The 20,607-nt window shown below is 37.4% G+C and overlaps 3 protein-coding genes across 3 annotated transcripts in view; 2 read left to right on the top strand and 1 right to left on the bottom strand.

Moving 5' to 3' along the window:
- Window positions 1–13,376, top strand: part of LOC134676742 (protein MTSS 1) — a 119,622-nt gene extending 106,246 nt beyond the window's left edge. Inside the window, exons 16-25 of the mRNA XM_063535130.1 lie at window positions 699–816; window positions 1,395–1,583; window positions 2,985–3,091; window positions 3,348–3,444; window positions 4,261–4,722; window positions 5,365–5,535; window positions 6,084–6,197; window positions 6,837–6,961; window positions 8,294–8,418; window positions 12,038–13,376. Of these exons, the coding sequence (XP_063391200.1) occupies window positions 699–816; window positions 1,395–1,583; window positions 2,985–3,091; window positions 3,348–3,444; window positions 4,261–4,722; window positions 5,365–5,535; window positions 6,084–6,197; window positions 6,837–6,961; window positions 8,294–8,401 (1,491 nt within the window). The 3' untranslated portion in view covers window positions 8,402–8,418; window positions 12,038–13,376. The remainder of the gene's footprint in view (window positions 1–698; window positions 817–1,394; window positions 1,584–2,984; window positions 3,092–3,347; window positions 3,445–4,260; window positions 4,723–5,364; window positions 5,536–6,083; window positions 6,198–6,836; window positions 6,962–8,293; window positions 8,419–12,037) is intronic.
- Window positions 13,377–14,665: 1,289 nt separating this feature from the next.
- On the top strand, window positions 14,666–16,708 carry LOC134679638 (CLIP domain-containing serine protease HP8-like). Its single transcript, XM_063538586.1, has 4 exons — window positions 14,666–14,954; window positions 15,258–15,432; window positions 15,647–15,819; window positions 16,026–16,708. The coding sequence occupies exons 1-4, from the start codon at window positions 14,873–14,875 to the stop codon at window positions 16,412–16,414; spliced, it is 819 nt and encodes a 272-aa protein (XP_063394656.1). The 5' UTR covers window positions 14,666–14,872; the 3' UTR covers window positions 16,415–16,708.
- Window positions 16,709–18,068: 1,360 nt separating this feature from the next.
- LOC134672791 (cell adhesion molecule Dscam2-like) overlaps window positions 18,069–20,607 on the bottom strand; it is a 36,522-nt gene continuing 33,983 nt past the window's right edge. The window contains exons 29-31 of the mRNA XM_063530750.1: window positions 19,799–19,906; window positions 19,138–19,215; window positions 18,069–18,701 (exon numbers count right to left, since the gene is read on the bottom strand). Of these exons, the coding sequence (XP_063386820.1) occupies window positions 18,673–18,701; window positions 19,138–19,215; window positions 19,799–19,906 (215 nt within the window). The 3' untranslated portion in view covers window positions 18,069–18,672. The remainder of the gene's footprint in view (window positions 18,702–19,137; window positions 19,216–19,798; window positions 19,907–20,607) is intronic.

Below are 20,607 nucleotides of genomic sequence, written 5' to 3'. Positions count from 1 at the left end.
TTTTGTCCCAATTTGCAGTGTTTCACTATTATTAAAAAACAGTTCAAGTTTACCACGAAACTGCCGATGGTACCGTACTTATGAAATTAGTTAGCCGTCTTAAAATGAAAGTACCAAAACAATTCCGTCCTCGTACGCAGCTCTCGTCCGTGGTAGGCAGCTATTGTTACTCAAACAACTTTGAAAGTAAGCAACCATATGCCCTGATATTACTATCGCGTATCTAAATCAATTTCTAACGAGCAGACAGGACAATTCAAATAATTATTATAAAGTGCGAAATCAGAGTTCGCACAATAAGATTAGAAGAGCGGATTAAGAACATTTATGTACCTACTACAATTCTGTCGCACTAATCATGAGTGCAATAACTATTTTTGAAATGTTTTTCAATTTTAATAATAATGTAAATAATTTAATGATATTTTAAAATGAGGCACTGAAATTTAAATCGCTTGTTGATATTTAATATTATTATGTTACTTTAGCCCTTATCAAATCAACATAGTGAAGTTATATTTAATATTATTTTAACGCGAACGGTACGGTACGACCGATACCACACTTATTTAATAATCTATGTTACTTATACGGAAAAAGTTTATGACCCATGAAATGTGTTTTGAAATGAATATCTTGCCTTTTGTAAAGAGATAAATTTTAATGGCATTGTAACTAAATTAGGTTTGGTTCTCCAGGTATGCTCTGAAAGCAGTGCGAGCGAATCGTCCCTGGAGTCCTCCAGCGGATATGGAAGCCAAGGCGCGTTCGCGGCCGAGGACCACACCCACCAACACCAGATACAGCATCCGGATGGTGAGTCTTACACCCACAGCTTTAAGGTCCAATATAGAATACGCATGTTGTTTTAGTTGTGTTTGTTTTACACCTGACGCTGTTGGAGTAGACTACCAAAATAAAATAAAAATAGGCGGTTATGTTTATTTTGACGAAGGGCAAACCTTGGACAATCGGTGAAATGAATTTACGATGATAAGTTTTTTGAAATCGTCTAACAAGTAACTTGCGAATCTTGGGATCCTTTTTCCTAAATCATGTCATACCTAATGTAAGTTCCGCTATCTATTGTAAATTGAAATCAAGCTCATAAATATTAAATAGTAAATAAAACCACACATTACCTTTCACTGAATAACTTTGTGTGGTGAACCTAATTGTTAAGTGCCTTTAGACAAGGTTTGTCCTAAAATAATATTCCTTATTTTTATATCATGTCTATGTTTTAATAATTACAATGGGACGCTTACTTCGATTGAGAATATTACGTCGAATGTTGAAATATCAACCCTTACATTTAACATTCCATTTACAATTTAATTTTTTGTTTCCGTTTTGTGTAAAGCCTTGCATGCTTTTAATTTGCAACCGTTTAGACTCTGAGATAGTGACGCTCCGGCGAGACAGCGACGCGTCAATCGCCGCTGCTCGCGAGAGCTTCTCGATCTCGCTCGGCAGCCTCGAGGAGGCCGTGAGGTCGCTCGACGAGACCTGCGAGACGCCGGCGTTCGCGACTATCGGGAAAAAACCCGCGGTGCCCAAGCGGAGACCCGTTTCTATGACAGGTGGGTTAAGATAAGAAGGTGTAAGGGTACAGAAATTTACAGGCACGACATATTGCAGACATACTTGATTATGACCATACTCGTATAACGCGTGGAGTTGGGCCTTAGGGCTCATTTAGTCGATACGAGAACTCGCATGTGAGTTTCATTACATTGCGGGTTTTGCTTGGTCTGTTGAATTGGACGTAAGCTATAGTCTGCAATGTAACTAAAATCGCATGCGAGTTCGCGCGCCGTGTAAATCAGCCCTTAATCTATTTGCCTAATCTATGGTGAAGGTTGCGAAAACCCGTTAAGGGGAGACCATCCTACACAGTAGTGGAAGGACGCCTTTGGACTTATATCCAGTCGTCCTCGTCGGTTATATCGGAGCACCCAAGGTATTTACAAAGATCTGAACAAAACATCTATTATCAAGACGCTGAAATCGCTGAAGTACATGCTATTTTTGAGCACCTCGACCGCTCCGATATATCTGATGGCGACCGTACTTATAAAGATAAGGATGACCTTTTATAGGCTTGCTTCGAATTAGAAAACGTTAAAAAATACGCGCTTTACGAATCATCGTGCTTGGCAACTCAGTGACCTGGTAGGTATTAACCCTGGAAAAGGTGTTTTCTTTTTACCCTACGCTTTGTGTCTCACTGCTGGGCAAAGGCCTCCCCTCGTTTTCTCCACACGACCCTGTCATCGGCATTTTTCCACCATTTGGGGTAGAATGCGTCCAAGTCGTCCCATATCAAATAAGCAGCATGTGCATGAAATTCCACTATGTTTTTGTGTGTTTAAATTGATAAATTAATATATTTTGGTAAATTGGTATGGTACAATATATCGTCTTATATGTACCTATTAATTCGGTACATCACCGAGTTATGTGACTCACCATGTTTTGATGCGAGTCTGCCGTTCATTCCCACAACAAAGTACAGGCATGTTATTATTTTCCTATTGTCGACTAATGTTATCGAAACATGAATCAGTTCCGTTACCCGTCATTATTTAAATTTTGGGTCTATAAACGAAGCCATTGATTTATTCAATTAAAATCATGTGTTTATTAAAATGATTATATAACTTTATCTTTGGCTAAATTTTATCATTCCAATAACAGAATAGTTAATTCAATCGATCCAAACTCCTGAACTTAATAAATAGCAATGCGCGCAATCAGCGTTGGAATTTACTTAAGACTACAACATTTGAACCCAACTATACCCAAACTCTCGTGCATGAGAGGAAGCAGTGCATTGTGTGTAACTGAATTATAATGTTTTTGATTTTTGGCTGAGTCATGACAACAATTTCAGAATCGAAAAACAATCGAAAAAAAATTGATTGTACCTCCAAAATAACCTGCTCTACCTACCTTAGTCTGACGTTGGTTTAAATTCGCAGCGACGGTGTGGTCGCGGCGTGGCTCTTCAAGCTCCCTGGGCAAGCCACCGCCGCCCGTACGGCGGTCTTCGTCCATCTCCCGTCCGCAGCGACCGGCCTACCCTCAGGTAATTTACTCCCGCGACACGTTGACTAGGGCCTCCATACACAGCTTAGAGCAGTCAGTGCCGACAGCTTCAAGCAGCAGTAGGGCTCGCCATAGACGGACCGTTTGAAACAGTCGGACAGCTACAAGCGGTCCGTGTATGGCGGGCCGTAGTCCAGTACCTCTCCCTTCCTCGTACTCCAGTAGGACCGATAGGCCTTACATAAATAAAGCCAAGTATTACTTAAACGATTTGAAACATTGAGTTGTTATTCCAGGGTAACAATCAAAGCCCGGGGATGGGGCCTAACGAGGTCGACAACCTGCCGCCGCCACCTGCGTTCTTGCTACAACCCGATGCCGAGGCCAACTCTGGTAAATATCTTACATACGCATACGTATTTCAATTATTTGTGACCCGTAGACGACTAGACGCACGTCTAATGTAAATAGATACCTTAGTAAGTAAAAACATTGCAAGCCTTGTGTCACAATCCGGCTTATTATCCGGCGGCGCATTAGTAGAAATAAACTACCAATGCGTTGAAAATTAGGTAGGTTTGTATACATAGTAGCAATACCTCGCCTGTGTCGATATTTTTCAGAACTCTCTTCACTTGTCTACTCTTACCACATGTGCTGGAAGCCGGTTAAGTTTAGAACATGCAAACATTGTATTACACAATCATGTCAAAGTACCTTATAACGTACCCATACTATTCGTTGCGAATTTTCATTATGCCCGTTACACAGTACAAACAGCTACACTCCTAACTGTATATTGGTGAACCTTATTACAAAAGGCATAAGGTCCACCGATGTACAGTGTGGGCGCTGGTACTTACAGTCATACCACTCATACCCATTACTTTTACCCTAGGTACTCCATGACTATCTGACTTCGCGACTAACTTACACGACTATACTTATACTCGTACATATGTTACATCAAATTTTAGTATTTATGTTTCTGTATTTGTTAATTTATCTACTTATTATATTTTTGGTTAACCCAGGTATTCGCCCCATCCCAAAGCAAAGGCCTCTCTACCCCCTATCTATTTTGCCCCGTGCAGAGGACGGTATTCTCAATCCCTTGCGATTCTTTACAGGTCCTACAAGTTTATATTTGTTATAACTCTGTTTCACAAGCAAGTTTACCTTATGTTAATTTTCAAATTTATTTTTCAGGTATCAACGTAGCGGAGACAGTCAAACAACTGACCGAACTCAAGCACATGCCCGCTTCTCCGGGCCTAGTGCGGCGCAGTCTCCAACAACTACAAACTAATGTAAATCAAACCCAAAACTCGAATCCCTCCCAGAGTCCCACACAATCCCTGTCCACCTTCCAACAAGCCAAAAGCAATTTCTCTTCGACAACCAGCCTAAACAGCACTGGAAACCTTAATCCAATATACGGGCAGACGGGCCACAGGATAATGGCTTACGTCGAACAGAATTCCATTTACGTGCGGAAGAATAGTTTGAACAGTTCTAGTGGGGACTTGTACGGCAGCAACCTGGGCGTGTACAGCGACGGCAAGAGCTCGCCGCACGGGTCCAGCCCCTCCACGCCGAGCTACGGCGAGAACAACTCCTTCTCCAGCTTCGGCCCGAGGGTTTCCAATGATTCGCAATATGGACAAACTGGTGAGTTGGCTCAAACAGATATCTGAACTAGCGAGTATTGCGTATTTTTTTTTCTAACAACAAATTCTAGTTAGCGTCTACGATAGCCCTCCTAAAATATTTTAAATTTAATTCATAGAGCAAGTTTCGAAATTTTGTAATGTACGTTGAACGTTTAGCTTTATAAAAGAGAACATAGGATATACATGCATGCAATTGTGGTAGTTATAAAAACAAAAAATTATATCCCTACAAAATAATAGAAGCAAATGTTGTGCTGTATTTTTTGTCATAATAAAAAAATGATCCAATTTATAAGAACAGCAAAAGTGCTCCCGTGGCAAAATAAATAATATTATCATAGAGTTTTTAGATGTATCATAGAGTTTATATACCCATAAAATTTATTAAAGAAAACAGGGGATGTCCGGACTGCAATTAGTTGCAATAGTCTGTCTTAAGACGTCAGCAAATGTGATGCATTCATGAATGATTCCAATTCACTTCACCAAGGGACTTTTTAGATGGACTATCTGGTGGTTAGATAGGATACTTAATGAATGAGTAAATTGTTTTGTTTATGCTCGTTCCTCAGACTTTAAGGCATTTTGTTCACTAAATTAGAACACACAGCCAAGTGTTAATCTTTTTTATTATATACAGGTTACAAACTACAACAAGAGAAGAAATACTCATCGAACACGATATACGCGCAGCCGTCGCAGATCATAGCGGGGTACAACAACATGGCGCGACACGACACGCTGAGCCCGCTCGCGATGCGGCGCAACATCGCGGCCAGGGCGCACAGCGCCGACAGACACCATTCCGAACGTGAGTTGATATTGCCAGGACACACACACACACACACACACACACATACACATTCGTTGAATGTAATCCAGATCATAGCGGAGGTACAAGAATATGGCGTGGTACGACACGCTCAGCCAGCCCGCTAGCGATGCGGCGCAACATCGCGGCCAAGGCGCATAACACCAGAACACCATTACGAACATAACTTATATTGTCAGAACACACACAAACCCTCAAAACACATATACTTACACACACATTCGTTTAATCTTTCAATAACTCTCATCACAGTGGGATACGACAATATGTGATTATGGCGCATTTTTCATACTGTTCTATAATTTTGTTCTGTTTGCAAAAACAATAGTGTACATTACGCTCAGTTTAAAAACACGTAAAGTGTTTATCCTTTTATTAAAAAATCGGTCAAAAGCATGTCGAGCCATGCTCAGTAAAGGGTTCCGTAATCGATAGGTAATCCATGGCAGCAAATTGGCATAATGCCAAGAAAGTGCCTAATACACGATAGGTTTACCTATCGTTTAAAACTTGTAATTTTATTGCAGAGAGCGGCTTGATCGCGAGCTTGAGCGCTAAGCTCGCGCCGCAGCTGTCGCCGCGCACGACACGACGCGCCATCTCCACCATCACCACGGCCGACTCGCCGGCCAAAGGGAAAGGTAACCCGCCTGATCTCCTCTACTAAAAAACTTCTAAAAAAATTACAAAGGTTTGAGGGATCTTTTTGCTAACTTTTGAGTAACAGGCAAACGTACGACAGCAATTGCATCAACCACCATTGACAGACTCATCAACGGCAATGAGCAGCTAACTATAAAATTGTTCATACAATAAAATTTTGCGAACGCTTTAACGGTGGCAGACGGTTTCGTCCAACCGATCCTTATACGTATAAGTTAGGAATATGTTAGGTTGAACGGTCAAATTAAGCGATTTTAAGTGTAGATAAATTACCATTTTGAATATGACTATTATTTGTCGTGGTGTCAATCGATCCTATTTTTTTGGGGTTCAAATATACGACTGCATTAACAACAACAAATTACAACAATGAATGTATGTAACAAACAGCTTTAACTGTTATTTCGATTAAACTATTTTTCATTAAAATGCAAGTAATCTAATTAGATTCAAAGAGACCAAAGTACCACTGTACTTTCGAGAGAACAACTTTTTTGTGAAAATTTGTATCAATCATTTGCGGACTTGTCGTTTCCTCAGATTCACTATTTTTAACTGTTAAATGTTTATACTATCCTGTGTCAGCAGCTTGCGCTAATAGATTTTGTTTTGGTCAGCGTCGAAGCCCGTCATCCAGCCGGCTTTCCTGGACAAGCTCTCGGCCACAATACAGCAGCAGCGGCGCCAGCTGGACACGGCACGCGCCGTCGCAGTGCGAGACCATATTAACACGCAAGCTCAGGTAACTAAAGCTTTTCAGCGTTTTTTTTTTGCCAGAATTTGTAAGTAAATAACACAAATAAGATAACGTAACGTATTTGCATAATAATGGACCTGAGCATGGAAAATTCTTAACACTACTGATTATTTTTGTTTTTACTTTAAATTATCTAAACATACAAAATTGAATTACAAGAAAGGAATACAAATCACTAGCAAATTTATGGCCAGCTCTTATTGAATCGATCTGTTAATACAAAAAGCAACACTCCTAACTGTACATTGTACATCGGTGGACCTAATTACAAAAGGCATAAGGTGATATTGTACAGTTAACAGTGTGGGCGATAGTAACTATGCATTAGATACTTAATTCCTATGGCTACGTATGTAGTCATTACAGGCAATTCGAATTGCCACAACAACGGGGGAAAGTAAACACATTATGGCTGCAAGGCATTAGGTAACCCCGCGGTGTAAGAGAGGAGCCGGCCGCGGAACCGCCGCCAAAATCCCAACAATTCATTATCCAGTGGTAATCGAGTACTAAGTACCTACTACAAGTTAGTGATACTGAGTAGTATCGAGATCCGAGTTGGTAACACGCTCCAGTGACGTATAGAAGGAAATACGCGTACGTAATTCTCCAAGTGATAAAATAATTGTTATACATTATTACGTAGCACGTTGTAATGTGTCGATGTAATTATTTTATTAATCAGTATAAAATTATGAAATTCCATAAGGGCATAACGGTAGATTAGGTCAAGGAAAAATATATATTCACAATGATACCAAGAAAATACCTTACAATTACAACTCTTCGGGTGTTGCGGATGTCCATGAACTTTCGACTGTTCATTTGCCTTCTATATATAAACATATCTCCGATTTCTGCACTTGTCTCAATGTTAGCCTTCATAGAAGTAGGTGATATAGGATGACCGTACTATAATTATATTATAGTAGTATTATATATTATAGTAATGTAGTGTTATGTGCCATGACATTGACCGGGTGCGGCAGGTCAGTCCTGTTGTGACGTACCTGGTAATCCCTCAGGGCACGTGACCGCCTGTGACTAACTTTTGATGTGAAATACATGCGATGCGACTTGTGGTTACTTGTGCATTCCGCTACTGTAGTAAAATGGTAAAAAATATGTAAAGCAAATGATGTATTATCTACAGCGTTTTTCTCAGCGCATCAAACTAATGTTATTGGTGTGTTGCCTTGTAAAACTACACGATTTGACAGTTCGTAGACTAATCAATAGATTATTATCATTCATTTCATTCATTTTTCTTGGCGTTCAAAAGGTTAACTAGTTAATGTGAGTTGATTGTTGTTTCAGCCGGACCCTCGGGTGTGTCACACGTCGCTCATGGAGCAGATCAAGCGCGGCGCGACCCTGCGCCGCAACAAGCACTGCAACGACCGCTCCGCGCCCAAAATACGCTAGACGGCCGCGGCAGCCTGGTAATGTTGTGCTATATTGCTTGCCACACACAAACTACTTACCCCCTTATTCATAAAATTTTACGGGCCTGATTTAGTTAAATTAGGTTTTATCCCTTTCTTACAAATACATAAGTCTAAATGACATATAAGGACAAACATATATTAGTTAATTGAGGTTTGTAGCGCGTTTACGAAGAAGGGGTTAATATTTTATGGCTGTATTGCTTTATTTATATATCTACATCTGACTCGACCTGACATTAAAACAATTTGCGAATAAATATTAATTTTGATAAATTACTACGTACCTAATCTAATTTTGTCACGATATCAAAAAGTTTTCATTTTTCTTGTCAGACGGCATTAGATAGCAAAACAAGTTGTACACAAAAATTATAATATATTTTTTAATTTAAAAATATCATTTAACTATTACGAGTTAAATGATACCTAATCTAATTTTGTCACGATATCAAAAAGTTTTCATTTTTCTTTTCAGACGGCATTAGATAGCAAAACAAGTTGTACACAAAAAATATAATATATTTTTTAATTTAAAAATATCATTTAACTATTACGAGTGATTGTGTTGAAATATACTAATAATTAGTAATATTTTACTAGGAATGTCCCATAGGTATGTTATATTCATTCATGTGAAGTAATGAATGACGTAAATGCTTGTAACTAAGGAAAACATACACCTTGCCTTCGCTGAGTCGTCGTTCCTATAACGTTGGAAATAAAGCCCTTTTTGATTAATCCGTGTACATATTCAAAGAAAACTTTATTTACACAAAATTATGTCATTATTGCCTTACGAAATATATATTCAATATATTTTACGAAGAGAAAGGAAATCGTCACTACAGTCAGCAGCAGAAGTCGCTATACACTCCAGGTGCTCAAAGAGAGGTAAACGTTTAAACTGTCAAAAAGTTGTTGACTGTCATGGTAGCATTTACTTGTGAGCGCTCAACATGTCACAAATATCTTAACAGTCGCTATTCATTAATTTCTACACTTACAACAAATCATTGATACCTTAGCTGTCAAAAAACCACTGGTATCTAAGCGGTCAACGTGTCAAATATATCTGAACAATATGGAAAAATAGACGTTTAAAGCATACATGTATGGTCGTATATTGAATGAATAATAGCTATGCTAATTTCAGGTAAAGCGTTTTGACAATCATCGAAAGCAGTACAGTCTTGTCACCACATACATCTATCTCACGTTTTGCTCTTCAGCCATTGACAGGGACCTGTCAGTGAACTTACTGCAAACTATTTCTTTTAAATAATAGAATCATCAAAACGAATGAGTGACACATAGCGAAAGCTAACTGAAGCCGAATTTAGAGCCAATTGTCAAGGCACGTTGTGGTCTTGTTACTAAGGCGTTTGCTTTTCAAAGCAGAGACCGCGGGTTCAAATCTCAGTCTGACGCACCTAGAGATTACAGCTTTTTTTTTGGGTTTCATTTCTATTATTGATTTGTGGTTTTATATTATATGTTTTTGAAGATATGTCACATGTAGCGTATATGCGACTTTCTAACAGGACGTTGTAGGTTTGAACCCGCAGTGGGCGTTCCTTAAGATTACTCCTTTGCGGAATGCCATTTGATGTAAATTCCTATGGTCAACAGTTAGTATATTACGTAGGTATATGCATGGCAGTGATGGTTTTATCGCATACACATACATCTATAGAAGAGGAGGCACCGTTCTTCCGGATCATGGTTGGGACCAACAAAATAAACAGAGAAGTCATAGTTGGATACCACACCACACCTTTATACTGCCCGTGCTCCTCACGTGGGGCCACGGCTAGCCTCTATTACAAAGCCATAAGGTTTACATGTCAGATTGGGACAGTGAACGTCGTGTTAAGTTTCAATTCTATTATTTCCTCCTTCGTTCTTTGATCGATTCGGAGCATCGTATTATAGTAGTATATAGTATATTTTAGTACAATAAGCGGGCTAAATAAATATATTAACATATAATATATGCTCTACGGTTTGGAAAATCGGCCGCCTATGACAGTTAAAATTAAAAACCGATCATTCTCATAGAACCTAATACTTATTTATTGTCTAAGTTTGACACTTGACGATAAAATACTTCTGTAAGAAAGGTGTCAATTCGTAGCTGCTACAGTATTTTTTTTAAAGTTAAACAGATAAAATGTTGATGCTTAGTTACCATTGAAATAACAACTGCTTAGAAACTGGTGGCACCCTGACTGCTGACGTACATGACTGACAGTGCGTGTAGGTATTAATGACAGCAGCTTGAATTTGAGTGCTTAGTTACCACTGAATTTCAAACCGTTATTGTCATTGTGATTAAATAAGGGTGTATGTGTTAAAGAAAAACTCTGAAGTTAAGATATATGTGACGAACTGAAAGCCTACGCTAAAATGACAACTTAGATGTCCTTATTTTTGTGACGATTGAAGTGTATATGTTTTCTTGGACACCTTGCCCGCTCAGGTATATCTGCTGCTGACTGTACTATGAAAAAATCTCGTATCTCACACTGCTACACAAAGTTGATACGCCTCTGTATGCGTCTCATATGTATGACTATGACTAGTTACCACATCCTTTTGATTGACAGAACAAGATATGTTTTATTCAAAGTAGTGACGAAATACAAGAGTTTTTCAATTTCTGTGTGTTTACCTGCCAAGATTTTCTTTAACGCATTCACTGCCAGGGGGCCTAGGAACAAACTTGTATGACGGTGGACGCACATGTGCGTCGGGGGCAGTGAATGTGTTTAAAAGAGTGTACAAGTTTATAAAGGGTCGATTACGCGGTGACCGTTTCCTATCAGGCGGGCCGAATGCTTGTTTAGCACAACACAAACATACATAAAGGACGTTTCTCTGGTATCGAACCGTTACAGGAAATGAATTCAATTAATTAAACACAAGGAAAATGTGGTACCTACATACTGATTTCCGAAGAGTTCACCATATCTTCTGTTGTCACAGAACGCTTTTCTGTTATCGTCGAACTTATTAACAACGGTTCCTTTTCCACGAAACTTCTTTTTCTTAAGACGGTTTCATTGATATAAGCAGAGGTTGACCGATATGAAAGAGTCAGTTTTCTAAACGGAGCAAAACCGGCGTCACACGCACCCGTCGCACATAAAACCGCTCTTATACCAATCTAAGTTACGCTCTTCACTTACGATGGTAACTTATTTACCATCGTAAGTTGCTTATGTAAATAAAAATTACATGTTACTTACCTGGCCTAAAACCTATATACTGTAATTTATTTGTATTACTCTTTCTAGCAACGAAAATTAGTATCAGACATAGATATGACTATGTTACTTTTTTTTGTAATAATGTTACTTGAATATTTCATATTATTTCAGAATGTTGTATTAAAATGAGAGCGTAACTTCGATTGTATGGCGGTCGCTAGTTAGGTATTCACACGCACGAATGCTAATTTCTTGAAATAAATATGTTATGATTTATTTTTAATGTATGATTTTCAATACGTATGATTATTATGTTTCGTCCAAACCTTCCCCTATACTACTAAGTGTTATTGAATCTTCTATATATATATTAAAAATAAAATAATGTTTTTTTTTCTTTAAAGGTACGCCAAAAGTGAAACTATCTTACGAGAAACCATCAAAACTTTTCAATATATATAAAACAATAATCTTCAAAATAAAAGGATCTATTGCATAATGTTTGTATTGGTCACTAAATTTTGGGACAGTTTAAAATAATCGCGGGTTTAGGATTATAGCATGTAACTTGATTTTTTGGATTATAGTTATAAGTGAAAGATACATTTATTCGGTCCTTTTAACTATGCTTGAAAGATTATTTTTTCAATGTATTTAGTTCTTCGACAATGTCTGATCACTAGAATAAGTAATTTGTGTAACAGGTATATTCGAGTCCTCCTTATAAACGTTTCGATAACACATAATCAGTATACATAATCAAGAAGTAGTTATATGAAAGTAAAACATATCTTTGACTTGATACATTGTTTTGAAAGGCGAACGTCATGGTCGGCCATCCAGTTAGCGTCCGCCATTTAAAGTTTAGTAACGCCCAGACGAATTTTAATATAAATATCGAATATTTGTACTGTGTAATGTTTATATAATTATAGTATATTAATAGATTATATTTGAACCTTTTTCAAGGACTGTAGGTAGTAAATAATGAGGCTAACTAACTTATTATTTTTTTAATGCGCAAGCTTGTATTGAAATATTACATAGATAAATACATGTAATAGCTGTGTTCTTGTAGATACGCTCGTTTCTGTACAATATCTAAATATCATCCTAACTATTAACGATTATTTTTTAAAGTTTATTTTTATTTTATAATATTTCAACTGGTAACGAGCAGTACTGATATTTTGTAGTTTTAAAGAGTAATTTAAGTGTGTTTATAAAGAAAATAGCCGTTTAGGGTAGCTGACATATCTGTTAAAAGAAGTAACTTTATAATTAAACGTCCATAAGTCCTGTTGTCGATTGTATTACCTTGCTTTTTGACAACGTGAGAATTGTGGTGAGTTTTTTTCCATAAAACATTGTAGAACAGAGTTTCTAGTTTATAATACGTAATATTTTGGTTCTTTAGGTACACGCGGTTCTAAAATTTACCTAAGGCTTATTTTTTTTAAACAAATGATAACAAAACTCAGAGTAAAACGTACAGAATGGGGAAGAATAACCTTGATAACTTTAAGCATAAATTCGCGTGTTTTGTTAAGTAGAAAGCTAAGTAACATATTGATGAAAGCGCCTAGTTTGTTTTGGTTTAGTTTAGTATACAAAACAAATAAACAAGTCGAAAAATCTTCACTCAGACCTCGTCGTAATCAATCGAATGTCAGACAGACATACACCGTTCGCTGTCGGTTGTCAATTGTTATTACATATTTACTGTAAGGCAAGCGCGCTCTTTAAAAATAATACTGAACGAAATTTAATTATTACCTACTATAAAATCTTTTCCGGCAAATCACTACGTACCTACCTTAAAATTCGATTTAAGGTGAATGTTGATATACCATTTTTACTCGGACCTTATACCATCGGGAATACGTGATTACAGATTTTAGGGGTTGTTCACGCCCACCCTGTACCTATAGTAATTAGTACATATATTATTCATTATATAACTAATAAGACGATCATTACACGAAAGACCCAAAATACCAATGCTAATATATTGATTTATCTTACCATTCGATGTTACCGCCACAATTCTCGCTTAGCATGTCAACTCTGCATCAGTGGCGTTTGCCACACTTAACGATAAGTAAAGAATGTATTGATTAAATTGGTGAATTAAAATTATTAATGTCCCCTACCTTCTGTTTTAATTTCGTTCCCTTTCTTTGGGTCAATATAGAGCAAGGATAAATCTATTTACTAATTGTAATCTGAAAAACAGCCGGCCTAGTTCATAGGTACATACGAACAAACAAAAACATAACGAAACTACTTTTAGTAATATAATACCGGCACTTACGTCGTTTTGTTAAAAAAGTTTTTTTGTAGTACTCAGGTAAGTCTTAATATTTAGATATAGGTATTATTATTTTGGAACACGTACATTTTAGTAAATTACTGTTAATAAGAAATCTAATTTCTGAAACAACAATTATTTAAAACGTACCTATAATGTATAGGGTGACAGTTCAGTATAGTTAGGAAAAAAATTGTTCCAGTGAAATTCCACGACATGGCGCGTGATCATATATTCCTGGTCAGGCTTTACCTAAAATGGCAGTCCCTAGTATGATAACTGTTTTATAAGGCCACTTACCTGATAACGTAGGGGAAAACTGTAAATTCGGGAACGTAGAAATATTACCTACATCAAACGTCAGTATTTTAAGGAAACTATTCCACAGAACTTTTATCCAGTAGATGGACCATACCTAAGTATGCACTCGCGCTCACTGATGTAGACGTGATTTCAGTTGCATTTATGGGACGTATGCGATCGTCAAATAAAATTGGTGAAATACAGGTTGGTCTATAGTGTGGTGTATTGGGGAAGGTAATATTTATGCGGTTTTCAAAATTACCTACCCCGTTCCCCAAGTTATGGATAAAATGCTGCAGGATGCAACTGTATTAGCGATGAAAACGACTGACATGTATACGCGGACTCTATTAAGGCAATCTGTGATACAAATATGAGGAAACATAACCTAATATAATAAGTAAAGCTGCCCGGCAGAGTTCAGTTCATTTCTGCTAGCCACGGTAGCAGGACAACATATAAAGGGAATATTCCCTGTGTTGTTCCGGCTATTCGATAGCTAAACTTTATCTTATATCTCCACTGGGGCATCTTTATTATTATTATTTTTTATATTGAGTATTAAAATAAACCAATTAAACCTGATTCGCGTTACAATATTCTTAAACAAAAGATTCGTGGAATCATGTTTTATTGTGTGACAGTTATGGTGATTTTTGGCGTCCTCCTGGCCGTAGATGCGCTACGCCTTCCAGGTATCATAGATGGTGAGTTTATGTAATTTCTTTGTTTAACTGTAACAATATACTTCCCAGTGGTTACGAAAACTGGGATGTCTTTCATTATATTAAACTAACTACTTGATTGATATTGCTCAAATGATTTCTCCTACAATTAGAACTATGAATTTTTATACTTTATTTGTTTTCATTTATTGACGTTATAAACGTTGTTTTTATCCTTAATTACATTGAATATGCCTAATCTCTCCGTATGTGAGGTGACACATTGGAACATTGCACAAAGTCTGTAGTCAAACCAATTCATAATATGTACCTATGTTTATTTAGAATATCAGCCGTGTGGAGTGGAGGCGAGCCCGAACCCGGTTCACCAAAACCCTTGGCTGGTGCTGCTACGGTACTACCGGCGCGGCAGCGCGGTCGACATCCGCTGCGGCGGGACCCTCGTCGGCAAGAGGCACGTCGTCACGGCAGCACACTGCGTTAAGATTAGAGCCGATATGTAAGTTGCATACCGATAAACGGTGATTCTCAATTAAATTGCTTATCTCTCTAAATAGGTATCTCTTAATGGTCACCCTTTTCTCATTATGGAATTAGCTATAGACAGCGGTTTGGTAGTCAATCTTTGGATGTTTTCGTGCATTGAGTTTTACATAAGTATCTACATGATTATATATCTCTCTTGTCTACAACATTTTGCTTCCTTATTCCAGGTATAAAGTACGTTTAGGAGAGTATGACTTAAGGACCAAAAAGGACTGTGTGCAGGGCGTATGCTCCAAGGCAAAGGAAATAGACGTCACTGAGGTCATAATCCACCCGGCCTACGACGGCTCTGGTTACGATATCGCGGTTCTGACGCTCGGTTCTGATGCCCCATACAATGGTAAGACATTTATCCTTATAATTTTCCTTAACTGCGTGCTAAAATAATCTATACTTTAAGTAGTTACCAACAGATACTAATTTGAACAGGCTAAATGGTTTCGGAATTATTTAACTGTTTTTACAACTGGATGCACGATGTATTATGTAATCGTCACATGAAATCATCAAAATAATAACAATAATCAAACCACTTTTCATTTACAGATTTCATCCGACCGATCTGTCTTCCATCTTCCCCGGCAGCCAACGCTACTTTCGTCACGTCAGGTTGGGGCGAGATCCCCAAAACGAACGAGTACAGCAACGTAAAGAAGAGGATCGAACCGTTACCTCAGTGGAACTTCACGGACTGTGTGGACGCGTACAAGTACACCGATCTACCTCATGATGTTATCTGCGCGGGGGGAGAAGACGGCATAGATACATGCCGGGGCGACTCCGGCGGGCCCCTAGTGCAGTACAAAAACAGAGCCGAACTGGCTGGCGTGACCAGTAAGGGTTTTGTCGTCTGCGGGACGGAGGGCAAACCTGGCATTTACACGAACTTTTTAACTTATGTTAACTGGGTTAAAGAGATAATGGATAAAGTTTAGTTAGTAAATAGCGTCAACTACTTGTGCCCAGTGACAGCGCAAATAACATTGCGCAGATTATAATTGTATTCTTCGTTGTGGATTAAATTGACCATCACCGGACCATTACAATGACTTTACAAGTTAGAATGGACCAGGGGACCCGCTATCGATGAATAAGGCATGTTCTGTAACCGCAGCAGAGGCTCTAGCTCGAGTAAAGAGCAAGGCAACTAGTCGGAAGTTAGTGTGAGTGTACCTACATAATTATGATGTTCGTTTCGATGGGGATAAAATACACTAACTTAATTTAAATAGTTGTATTATTTCAGCATCACTAATCTTAAATAACATTCCTTATTAAGCTTTGCCTGGTTTGGGTTTGGTAGATCTAGGTCGATCTGTGTGAGATTGTACCTACCCAAATATTGCAAACTCTTATTGCTTATGACGATCGCTACCTACCTACCTTTTAACCGTGATGTCCATGATACTCGCTTTTTTCTTGATAGGTAAGTATAAGGCGAATAAATAGGGACTCCTTGGAACTTAATAACATTTCCAGAGCCCAATAGTAAATCTATTTTGTAGTCCGCGAGTTAAAACTAAAGCATCCTAGGGGCCGATTTTTGAATTGTGCGCTCAATTTCGTATCTCGAAAATCTGTGGAAAACGGCGAATTGATATTTTAGAAATTGGGAATCTAGTTGTATTGACCACTCATTTTCAATTCTATTAGTAGAATTGAATTCCTAGTAGTGGAGATATATTGAAGGGAACCACACAAAATCGAAATTAGGGAATCGGCCCCCTAAAGTTAAATTCTTATTGAAATTATATTCAACATACGTACCTATCACTAAGGCCACTTGAAAAAAGTACAAAACTGAAGTTCTATTTCAAACACTATGCAGTAGGAATTAAATGAAAGGGTCAGGAGAATAATCACGGATTGCAATTAAGTATCTAACATTTATTATAATTATTTCTAGATCAAAATTGTATATGAACCAAACAACCATCGTTATGCCGAATAATCAGTCTTCTTGTAGATATTTTTAGCATTTTGCTACCAGCTTACAATTTCTCTATGAATACCTACATATACATATACTTAAACAACTATTACAGACTATATTACAATTTTTACAAAGTTTGGACTAGATTTTCTGGGTTAAGTAGGTAACTGCTATTAACATCAACAATATTTTATGACAATAAATATAACAACTTAGGTAAAATTATAGGTACATCAAGTCTACTTTCGAACGGTAGGTACCTACTTAAATAGATAAAAGACTTGCGATCAAGTTCTAATGCGCAAAAATGTTTAAAGACATTTCACTATTTCTTTTGGTCTATACACTTCGCTGGACACCATCATTCTTGTACAATGAATTAACTTCGTGGTTTATAGAATGAATCCTATTGACGTAATGGGAAATCCGTTGCGCAACAAGTTAGCGGATGGATAGTAGATAGGTATACGTACAGTTAGCGTCATATAATAGGTAACATCCAAGGTATTCAAATAGTTCGGTACCTATGCCATACAAATTATATGGTGTAGCGAACTACATATTTGAATACTTTGTATGCTACTTACTATATGACGCTGATTGTACTTACTTATTTAACCGGCAGGAACTACTTACGAAATAAAAGTGCCTGTGGTTACACATTTTTTAAATGTGTATTTAAAAATTAAACTTACCTAATCTTTCTTTACGTTAATTAGGTAACCAAAGCATAGGACATTATTAAGGATTTCTATTAGAATGTGGTTCAGGTATTTTGATTAAAATTTTAGTTAGTTATTGTATGGATCATTTGGAAAACGCTCTAATATCAAAACAAGTAAAAGAAAATTAATCCTCCCGTATACTGCGGGAAACGAATCCTGATATTATATTGATTCCTACTTGAAGGTTTTGTTTGTTTTTCATAACAATTGATATACAAAACTTGAGTAAAAACAATATTGCCCGCCATCGATCAATGATGCTTTTGCCAAAGCTTTAGAGCAGCTTAAATTAACAATTTGCTCATGTTTAAAACATGCCAGTTTTGATAAATAATGATTAACGTTAACAATAAGTTAGTATAATTCATTGCGGTTTTAAGGGCAGTGTAGTTTCGATGACAATTCGTTTTCCTTGAAAATAGAAAGTTTTTTAACAATTTCAACGTAACAATGCTACAGAACGTTGGCACCTTGGTAATGGTCCATGGAATCTTATTCCTTTACCATTTTAAAAAGATAACTCTTCCTTGTCTAGTTATCTGTGGTGTGGTTGCCGACACGCTTCTGAAAAAGAAACAATTTGTTGGAGTTAATATCTTGAAACCGTGTTAATTGGAGCTGATCTGAACTTAACAGTCTTCATCTGTCGGTCTAATTCGGTATAGATACTTAAATGAGTGAAAGAGTGATCGTAGCGGACGTAGCGGTATGTTTCATCTTTCAGGCGTTAAGTTTAAAGTTATACTCGTAATAATATGTGACGAATAGAGAAATAATTGCTTTTTTTTTTCAATAAATCCCTACACCTTATAAAACAAAGTCCCCCGCCGCGTGTTTGTCTGTATGTTCGCGATAAAGTAAAAAACTACTGAACAGATTTTCATGCGGTTTTCAGCTGACAATAGAGGGATTCTTAGGGAAATGTATAACTATTTAACTACTATCCATGCGAAGCCGGGGCAGTTCGTTAGTTATATAATAAATAATAAGTTAAACTTACTTCTCGGCACGCTCTTCAGTGTGGATTTTGATATACTATCACTATCCTCAGACTCTGAACACACTTGGAAACTGGTTTCTGAAATTAAAATATAATATAAAATGTGTCTCATCCTACTAATAATATAAATGTGAAAATTTGGCATAATCCGGCGGACTGTTAATCAGTGAGCCCCTTAAGACGAAACAGGAGCTGAGTTTTAAATATTTTAGGTAAATATACCCGTCTCGTAACAGAAGCGGCTCCTAAAACTAGTTCGATAAGGGCAAGGCGAAAAATCCCGCGTAAAAATCTCAAAAATCGAGGTTTTGGTACTCGACTGTTCCCTCCTCCAAAAACCAAACTTGGAAATCTAAATGATTATGAAATTATCTGTGTCGGACCGTTTTGCTTTTTTGGCTAATTGATATTAGTTTTGAATACTACGCCTCTCATTGTGGCATAGTCAATTAGGCCATTTTGGCCATTTTTGAAGGGCTCTAGCGCCTTAAAAAACAAAAATATCAAAAAAAGCAAAACGGTCCGACACAGATATTGACAGTATTAATCTGTGTTGAAAAAATCATTGCTCTAGCATCAAAACCCACGGAGGAAACAGTCGAGTACATTTGTATGGAGAAATGACCACTCCTGTTGGCTCTTAAGTAGATACCTGACTGACCTGTGTCGAAGCGGTGCTTGTGGCGGCCGGGCAGGTCCTGGTTGTCGACGTGCCCGAACGTACGGAACCCCACCGCGAACTGCGCGTAAGGACTGATCTCGTACAGCTCTGAAATATTGAAATAATAGTTAAAACCATCATTTAAACCCGTTATAAGGCATTATGACAGAAATTATGCAAAATACAATAAATATGAAATCCCTATTGATATTTCAATTTATAAAAAGATAAAAAGTTCAGAAACAAGTGGGACATTATTTCTCCTGTGTCTTATAAAGGTTTTAAAAAATGGGAAGGACTAAAAAAATAGAAAATTTCCCATTTGGTTTGAATTACAGTAGGTTGTAGGACTTGTAGGTAGCTTTCGCACAAACGATTTTGACAAAATTTTAGCAATTTATATACCAAATGTAGCAAGGCAACTCTTCTGAAATTGCTATAATGAGTGAGGGATAAAACTGAAGTTATTTATTATTAGTTATTTATACTGGGTCAAGCAGATCTTGTCAGTAGCAAACGGCGGCAAATTTGAAAAATCGCGGGTTAGCAACACTGTGTTCGAATAATTCGAAAATCGCGTGTCATCTGTGCTTTATCTGTGGAATGTGGATCGCGAATGACAGCCATCATCTTTGTTTACATTCTGAATCGATTCTATTTCAAGAGATATTTCTGCTGTGTCACCATTAAATACCAATATATTAAATAAGATTGTGCTTAATCAAAGCTAAGATGCCTACAATGCCTACGGTGGCAACTGAGAAATCTAATAAAATATTAAAATCCAGTAGTAGGACATCTACCTGCTG

The sequence above is a fragment of the Cydia fagiglandana genome, chromosome 2 (genome assembly GCF_963556715.1).
Source record: "Cydia fagiglandana chromosome 2, ilCydFagi1.1, whole genome shotgun sequence".
NCBI classification, from domain to species: domain Eukaryota; kingdom Metazoa; phylum Arthropoda; class Insecta; order Lepidoptera; family Tortricidae; genus Cydia; species Cydia fagiglandana.
This window is presented reverse-complemented; position numbering and strand designations above follow the sequence as displayed.